General features: G+C 24.5%; 1 protein-coding gene across 1 annotated transcript; it reads right to left on the bottom strand.

Moving 5' to 3' along the window:
• Positions 1–261: 261 nt before the first annotated feature.
• LOC101503446 (STS14 protein-like) lies at positions 262–1,132 on the bottom strand. Its single transcript, XM_004509166.4, has one exon. It carries the CDS (start codon positions 1,064–1,066, stop codon positions 554–556), a length of 513 nt encoding a protein of 170 aa, XP_004509223.1. The 5' UTR covers positions 1,067–1,132; the 3' UTR covers positions 262–553.
• Between the last annotated feature and the right edge of the window lie 8,949 nt (positions 1,133–10,081).

The raw sequence follows: 10,081 nt of genomic DNA, 5'->3' as shown, positions 1-10,081 counted from the left end.
TAAATAAAATAATAATAATAATAATCTGTTTGTGTGTCTGTGTGTGTAAGACAGATCAAGATCTGTAAACTTAATTATTTATTACCTATTTATTTGTATAGTTGCAATTTCATAAAATTCAAACCCAAATCAAGCAGATCCATGCTACCACTACTAAGCATCAAAATCCATGCACTCTAGTGCCGTGCCATGGCACTTGATTCTACTTATGTCACGAGACTCATTTACAATGAATTAAAAAATAAAAATATTTGGCAAAAATGAAAGAAAAAGATAAAATGAAGTTTTGAATGATTAAAAAAACATACATATACAGAGATCTATCTCACTCACATCAATTAACACTAGATTCCCAATAGCTCACCACAACAAACTCACAACTCAAATATATAGACATAAATGTCGACGTGATAATAATTTAAGAAAATAAAAAGAGAGTGACATTAGATGAATTATCGATAAAAAAGACAAAAAAAAAAAACACAATTTAGTGTTGGTGTCTTGTAGATAAATATTAAAAGAACAATAAAAGAGAGTGACATTAGATGAAGAATTAGTAAGGAGACTCTCCAACATAATTCCCAGGTGGATAATAGAAACAAATGGTCAAGCTAGCCTGTTCCTTAGCACACAAAGTTTGAGCACACCCAAGTTGAAGCGATTTCTTCCAAACCACTTGAGTATAAACACCACACCTATGATTCGGAACACACGAATTATCACTGTGATTATAAAACTGCTTTTGCTTCACCCACTCATCTACCACCAAGCGTGGCGTCACCGTCTCGCCACGTGCCCAAAGCTGATTGGCTCCGTACTTTCCGGCGGTTAAGTTGGCAAACTGACACGACATTCTGTCCCTTTGATAGCGGACGAGCTTGCTGGTGGTGTTGGCTAACTGCTCGCTCCACGTCAGCGGTTCTACGCCTACGGATGCTCTTGCTTGGTTGTGACTTTCCAGAAACTCTCTCGCGGTGGATGGAAGTGGCGATGCCGCTGAATTGGCTGACATGTGGAAGATGGTTAGAGCTGCCAGCAAAATAAATTGATAGTGAATCATTTTCATGTGTAGTTTTGGTTCGGGCGATCTATGTGTTTATGTGATGAGCACCCACAATATGTGTGCACGAGGAAGTCCAATTATTTATAGAGGCTATAATTATTATTATTTTTTTTATTTTTTTTCCATGCATTTAAAAATTAAATAATCTAATGATATGTTATATATGACTAATTTTGATTTTATTTTATATTTAAAACCACTAAATTTTAAACTTTTATATTTTTTTACTATTTTAAAATAATTAATATTTATTTATTAAATTATTACAATAAATAATAAAAAATAATCAAGTTTTTTCTCATATCCCGTTATCTCTCCGCTACACCGTTTATTTGCAGTTCTTCACCATCTCTCTTTTGTTCTCTGTTCTGTATGGTCTCTCTTGTTTGTTATGTATCATTTATCTTCGTTGTTAGTTCATTAAGAATCAAAGACGAAAATAGACAACGACGATGTGTGGTCGATGACACCAAGACGACATCGACGCAAACACAGACGTATTGGGAATGAGACAGAGGAGGGGTCATCTCATGGTAGTGGAAGAACTTTGAATAGTTTTTCTTACAACACTCGAACGACAATATGTGAGAACGATTTCTTTTTGTGGTGGAGTGGTTTCGGGAAAGAAAGAAAAAAAGTTCTAAACTTGATTTTCAATTAAAATTAAAAAAAATTAAGAAATAAATTTATTAAATTTAGAGCGATTAAATTGAAAACCGGTACAAATAATTTGCTCAACTTAATACATAATATATAGATGTTGATGAATGAAAAAATAATACATTTATTGGTTAAAAAATTAAGAGTAGCGATACACTCCTCTCTTTTAAGAATACCATAGAAATTGTCTTATATTTTATACTCTTTATAGTATATAATGAGTGTAGTGGGGAGCTTGATGACTAAATTTTTTTAAAATTTTAATGGATAAATAAAAAATATAATATTGTATTGTATATAATAATTTTAAAATAGTCAAATTTTAAATTTATCATATAGAGATAGTGGATTGAATTTGACTTTTTTTTGTTTTTTTTAATTACGTGAAACTATACTCAGGTCAATAAAGATTGTATTTATTGGTTTGATTCAATTTAGACTTAAATCTATAAAATAAAATAAAAAAATAAAAAATTCAAACTAATTTAATTAGTTAAGGTTAAATTTTTGAAATGATCGGATTATTTGGTTTGATTTTTATATGTCTAAATGAAACTCACCGTTGAAATTTAGGTTAAAAAATTTAGTTGATTTTATAGTTATGGTATAATTGTTTTGTAATTTTTCTTATAAATTATTCCATTTGATTATTTAAAAAATAGACATTTAAGTTATAATTTAATCAACAAAAATTGATATATTTGATCTATAATATACACTAAATAAATCAATTTTTATTAATAAAATTATAACTCAAATGTCTATTATAATTTTTTTTAAATATTATGATATTTTTAAAAATTCTTGGCAAATTTTAGGTGGTCATGGCCACTTCATTCAAATTAAGAAAATGTATAAACATAAGAGATAATAATATTTTTATTAAAATATTTTTATCAGGTATTTGTGTGTTCACCCTTATCATTAATGTAAAGTAAAAGACATTGAATTAAGAGTAGTATATATCGTATTAATTAGATAACATAATTTTCAAATATTATTAATTAATATTTGTAAATTGAAAAATTTATTAATTTTGAGACAATAGTTTTTCACAAATAAATTATTTTTCGTGAAATAAAAAGAATATTTAATTATTTTAAAATAATTTTAAATTATAAATTATTTTTGCCTTTAAAGTATCGATGTCCAATGAAACTAAAAGGTAGCAAACAATTATCCCTATTTTTTTAAGGCAAATTTTTATAATTATTGGTCCCAAAATCATTGTTGGTATGTGCAAAACATTTGATATGCCGGGCGTAGGTTCTTTTATTTTTTATATTTAGGATATGAGTTTCGCGGTTAAGTTATTTTAAAAAAAGTTTATAATTGTTGCGACATTGAAAAATTAATAAAGGTAAACTAGTATCTATTAAGATTATCCACCAATTTATTTCTGTACCAAACTACTTATTAGACTTTCGATCTCCACCACAAACTCAATACTGTTTAGCCAAACCAATCACACCGGTATTTCAACTATCTATATGCACACAATTAGTAATAACAATTTATCTTAAAGTTATATCTTCTTGATTATAAAATATAAACTAATTTAATTTTTCCTAATTTTTTGAATTAATTTTTTTTTTAACATATATAGTGAATATTTTTAATCTGTAGTTTTTTTATAAAAAAAGTATTTATAATTACATGTTTAAAAGATTTTTTGACAACGATGTTTAAAAGAATATTGATGAAATGGCGTTGGAAATAAAATTTAAAAAAAAAAAAATAGCTACAAATATTCTTTGAATATTGATGAAATGGTATTGCATTTTCTGATTTTGCATACTCTTTTCATGATCTCTCCTTTTTTAGCATCTAATGCATCTCACCATAAACTATTGTTATTTCATTTTTTTAACTAATATTTAAAGTTTGTTTTTAAGAATTAAAAATATTTTAAATTTTAAGGCTATTAATATTTTGACTTAATCTTTTTAAAATATGACGTAACTCCTTTACTATAAATTTTTAATTTTATTTTATAAAAAAGTTATTTTTTATATTCTGTCACTCTCAAACTAAGTGTCGGTTTTAGTTTTTAATATAACTTTAAATATTTATTTTCTTAATTATACCATCTATGATATAAATATTTATTCTCTTTTATTCATTTATGATATTTTTATAATATATGTGAAATGGTTAACATTAGTTTAGGATGGATGAAATTATAATAAGTACTAGTAAAGCCATAGACAAAAAAAAAAGGCAAGTAGTAGATCGTTTATTGCGGTAGGAGTTTGAAAATTAAGTGACTGAAAAGTCAACGCCTAGGTTCGCGAGCTAACTCATGTGATGTCTGTGTTGGGTAGGAAGGAAGGAACTCGTGGATTTGTTAGTCCTATGGATGTGCATTAACTATGCCTAACTAAGGGATCATGCAGTGTTCCCCACAGTAATTTATATGTTTGGTTGGACAATAAATTATGAAGAGAAAATTAGGCCATAAATAATATAAGAAGACAGAAAGAAGTGAGCAATATAGTATATTTGAAATATTATTTGGTACAATAGAATGAAAAGAGAGAAATATCATATTTTCTGAGATTAATTCAATAGATGTAAACTATAAGTGTAAAAATATATTTAGATTTATATCCAAATGAGAGTCATATGTTTTGACATATTTTATCATAAAACTGGGGTTTAGTACTTTGATATGAAAAATATATAAATTTTATTGAATATAAGTGTAAATTATTTTATATTGACAAAGTTGAAAAATGACATTTTTATTATTGATTTTAAATTATTTATTTATGATAAATATTTTAAATTAAAATGCGGCAGAAATACTTAAGAAAACTGGGAGAGGAAAAAAAAAATTATTATTTTTCTAAAACAAAATAGGAACACTTGCCGGCAAGTTGTAAAAAATAATAAAATAATTTAATTGTAAAATTTCACTCCTTATTAGTCATCTCATTAAAGAATAATTAATATGAGTTCCTATTAGAGATTAAATTTTGTATAGGCATTCTCTCTTTCTTTTTATGTCACGTAGACTCTACAACTATAAAATATAAATAATGTGTTATATTTTATTATTATAAAATAAATAAAAACAACTACATTTATAGTTTTTAAAAAATTAGTCAAGTATAATTAATTTTCTCAATTTTATATAAAATATAATCAAATTTATCAAATTGTCTTTCTAAACGGTAAAATAAATATTTTTTATTAAAATAAAATTATATTATAAATATTAATATTAAATTAGTCAAAATTAATTAATTTTTTTTTTATAATAGTTACCAAGATATGATGTCATTTTTGTCTTAGAGTGAATATTTGTTATTATTGTTGTTTAAAAACAATGATATAAAATTATTTATGGGTTTTATTTAGTAATGACACGCCCCGTGTCACTTAAAAAAATATATATAATAATAATAATAATAATTCCCACTGAAAAAAAAAAAAATAATAATAATAATAATAATAATAATAATAATAATAATAATAATAATAATAATAATAATAATAATAATAATAATAATTAAAATCAAACCACCTTCACTTCATTTTATTTTTTATTTTACTTTCTTTTATTAGATTTTTTATCAGGATTTGTGCTTTAAAGAAGAAGAAGGGTACTCATTTTTTAAGAGTTGTTTATTGAGACTCTTTGAGGTAAATACTATACTCTAACGTTAATATGAATCTATAGAAAAATGTAGTTTTGTTTAAAAATTTTATTTTATGCTTAAAGTAGATTTAAATGATTTTTTTTTATGGTTTCCTAGAGTTAGCTAAACTTTAGAATAATTTTTCTAAAGTCTTGAGAATATTTTTTTACTTAGATTTGTCAGTTGAGATCATGCCTGCTACTCTAAGAGTGGTTGAAGAACAAACTTAGACGATTCTTTATAGTTGTGAGTTGACGACGGTCATCGTTATATATTTTTATAATGCCTTCATTATTATTTTACTCATTTTCTATGTTAAAATATTTATTTAAAAATTTGAGGAACACAACCTTTGAAATTTATCTCGATTTCATCATTTATTAATTTTAATGGTCATTGTTATATAATATGTTATTAGTTTGATTTACGTATGAGTTAAAAGTATTTAAATATTAAATTGTTATGTGATTGAATATGTTTTCCATGAATTACGATTAAATGAAAGATGATTTTAAATACGTGTTTTGGGAAATTGTTGTTATAATTATTAAATCGTTGACGACGTTGGGTGCATCTAGTTACCTCGTTTTGATTAAAGAGAGTTACCCGTTAGATGGAGTCGCCCCTATGAGAAATGTCATCCATAGGAGAAGAGAGCTATCAACGAGATGTAAGCTTTCTAATTGATGTGCGATGATGCGTTGCGAGATTGAGAAGGGAATGATATCCGTTAGATGGAGTCACCCCTAAGGGAAAGACCACTCTTATGAGGAAATGACTATCAATATGATGAAGCTACCTCTTGGTTCTCAATAATTTATAATTTTTCTTGTTTGATTTTCTATGATGATTTTAAATATTTCTATCTGAACGACTAAATTATTAGTAATAAATGATTTTATATGTGTACGTTTTACTTGAGAATTATCTATATTCGAGATAGCATTGTTTAACATAATTCTCATAAAATTGTAAAATAATTATTTGTGCATTTTTGTGTTTCTTTTCTAGTTGATGGTTGTTGTTGTTGTCTCCTCACGAAGTCTTTGTGACTTACCCCTTCATGTTGTTTATTTTTTTCAGATTCACAGGCAGCTGAGTAGCAAACTGTTAGTAGATTCAAGTCTCGACCATATTTCTTTTTGGTAGGCTTCTTTGATCGATGACTATTTTTGTTGTAAAGTCTGTTGAGTCTGATGTAATTTGCAGCTATTTGGAGTTTATAGAGTCTTTTTGGAAAATGTATTAAAAAATTGGGTTATGCTCTTTGAAATATGAATTGAATGAGTTACGACTGTAAACATGGATTTTATAAATTTGAGAATGTTGAAGTTATATACTGTCGAAATTTCAAAAAAAAAAATAATTTTTGGGTTGTGACAGATAATTTTTTTAAAGTGTTGAATTGAGGTAACTGAATGTTAATTAAAGACTATTACTGAAAAAATATAAATGAATGGTATATACCCATAGATCTCATGTAGAACTCATTAAAACATTAATTTTAAAAATTCACCATGATATATAGATGCTCTAACTAAACTAAGGATTCCAACGGAAAAAAAAAAATAAAAGAAAAATAACGATAAATCAACTTGAGGGTGTAAGAGGGATACAACAAATTATGCATTGTCTTGCTCCATTTCTTAGAACAAAAGATTTTTAGGTGAGAACCATAGGTTTTTCTCTCTTGTCTTTCTTTTGTATACCAACCAAGAGAATTTGCTCCTCTCTTTCCAACTTTTCTCCTCTTTTACTTTCTCTTTTGTTATTTCTTCTCTTTCAAATATACTACAAATGAATTATGGTAAATCTATAATTCTAAAATATGGATGAAAATATGGTAAAATTAAGTGATTAAGTTAAAGAAGTCCAAAAAAATTACAACTTTAATCACTTATAATGAACTACCACAAAAAATTTGCGGATCAATTAAATCTATAGCATTTTGTAGTGATTCATCACGAGTGATCGTTGAAATCTTTCATCCGAATAAGAATTTTACGGACACTTCTAATTCTTCAAATTTTTTAGAATGACTCTCAATTCGTGAAGTAGATTCATTTTCACTTCTTGATCGAATGTGACTCCTAACACAAGTCAATTATCTTATATTGGGTCAAGAAGTGAATTTGTGTTGTCCTTTGGGAGTTTTTATTTTTGAATTTGATAATTGTATTCTATGAGTAAATTTATGTTCTTCTTTATATTCTTCATGTTTGTGGAAACATTACAGTAGTGGCATGTATATATAAATTTTATATCAATTATTTTATCAAAAAATCATATAAATAAACATCTAAAATAAAATAATCATATAGAATTTAATTTTTATTTTAATAAGCGAATATAATTTTTATGTGATAATATTGAATATTTTACTAATACTAATATATTAGTATTAAAAAGTGACGATAAATTAATATATAATTATGTGTAATATATACCATATAATATATTAAAAAATAAAAATAAGGAATAACACTGATTGATCATTGAGTAAAAAACAATGATAAATTATGATTAAGACAAATGAAATATTAAAAATAAAAATGGATTAAACTATATGAATAAGTATTATTAAAAAATAAAATCAACAATAGACTAATATTTTTTTATAAAGAAAATTTTAAATAAATTGAATTTCATGGATTCATTAAAGTTATGGCATACCTCGAATACCTCGAATAACATTGGTAGAAATACTTACAGATATCTCATTATGATTTTCACATCACTCGATAATAGATTAACTTATATTTATAACAAAATTAAATAAGTATTAAAATTTACACATGTGATTTTGTTCAGTTTTGGAAAAAGAATTAGAAATTCAAACTATGATATGAATAACAAAAGAAGATTCAAATATTTTTTAAATTGATTTGCAATTTTTATTTAGATCAATTTGAATTTGAATCGACGTGTGACTTTTTGAATCACATGTACTAACAAATTGTATGAATATGTAACAAATAGTTTTGATTTATTTCAAATGGCAAGGAAATATTTTCTTAATAAATTGAGGAGGAAACTATCTGACTAGCTGCAAAGATTTTCTTTATAGTGAAGTAGAATATTGTAGGTTGAAACTCTCACCTAACATATAAAATGTGCATATGAACTTTTTATCATTTGAATTGTTTTATGAGATATGTTATATTTTTATAATTTACTATAATAAACATTATACTGAAAATATTTAGAATTATATTTACATTGAATGAAAGATATTCAAAATGAATAGTTAAGAAACAAATGTATCAAACAAATTCTTTAATTTTTTGTTTTCAAAACATATTTTGAAAATAAATTTATCAAACAAGTTTTTCTATTTTTCCATCTTTTGAAACAATTTTCAAAAATAGTATTACCAAACACTTTTTTTTTAATTTTTTTTGTTCTTACATACAATTTTTAAATCTTTTTTATAAATAATTTTTAAAAACTAAAATTCAAAATTCAATCAAACAAGCATATTTTTCAGAATTTTTTACACTTTCGAATTAATTTAGAAATGTAAAAAAAAAACCTTAAGATTTAAATAAAACAAGTAAAAATCAAGAGGCTTTTGAAAATATAAAAGATTGAGTAGAGAAATTATCAAATATTATTTAGATCTTAACTTGTCTCTATCCCAAATAAATTTAATATTTTAAGAGTCAAATTAAGTAATTTATTAAAAAAATAATTGAGAAGCTTTTGAAAATGTAAAAGATTGAGAGAAGAAACTCTCAATCGTTATTTAGATATTAACTTGTTTCTAAGGATCTAATAAAGGGGTTTATTTGATACGGGAGTGTGTTTATCAAATAATTAAAAAAAATTATAAAGTGATAATTTATTATTTATTATGACTAAAATTTGATTTTTTTTTCTTTCTTTTTATAATATGTTATCATGTATTCAAATTCAACATGACTTTTACCATAGTACTTTACTGCAAGATTTATACCTAAACTTTTAGATTTCACATTAAATATTTTATGTATTAAAGTCTTGTTACTAAGCATAACGACAAATTATTAGTAGATTACTTAACTTTGTAGCTTAATGGATACCAACAAGATACCTATCAATAAAATAAATAAATATTTTAACTATTTATTAGTTAATTGATACATAAATAGGTATAATATAGTATTTATGCTCGTAGATATTTATATTCATTAGTAAATTAACAAAATTGTTAATTTTTTTTACTTGTTAATGTATTTGCTTTTTATGATGCATTTTAATTATGTATTAATATTTTAATATTTTTCTGTATTACTATTTTTTGTGTTGATAAAAGATAAAGAAATTTTTAATATAATAACAAATAAATAAATAAATAAATTGTGTACATAGATAATATTTTATTTAAAAAACAATATATATATATATATATATATATATATATATATATCTGCTAATATCTGTGACTGTTGAGTACTTAAAACTCCGTTAAAAGAAGATACGATTTTTGAGTTTGGGTTTATATTTTTATTTTGAGCCAATAGAAAACTAAACTAGATTACCCGGCACGTTTTTTTTTGAAAGGTTTGTGAGTTTTTGTCATACAATGGGCTTATCTGTCACAGTATTGCTATATCATTCGAGAAATCTATCCTCACCTCCCACTTATATCTCCCATGCATTTAAAAATATCTTTTTATTTTATGTTTATTTTTTATGGATAACATATTACTAAAATTTGATATTTACATTTGAT

Source organism: Cicer arietinum, chromosome 7, assembly GCF_000331145.2.
Source record: "Cicer arietinum cultivar CDC Frontier isolate Library 1 chromosome 7, Cicar.CDCFrontier_v2.0, whole genome shotgun sequence".
NCBI lineage: Eukaryota > Viridiplantae > Streptophyta > Magnoliopsida > Fabales > Fabaceae > Cicer > Cicer arietinum.
Note: the sequence above shows the minus strand (reverse complement) of the source record. Positions and strands in the feature narration are given on the sequence as shown.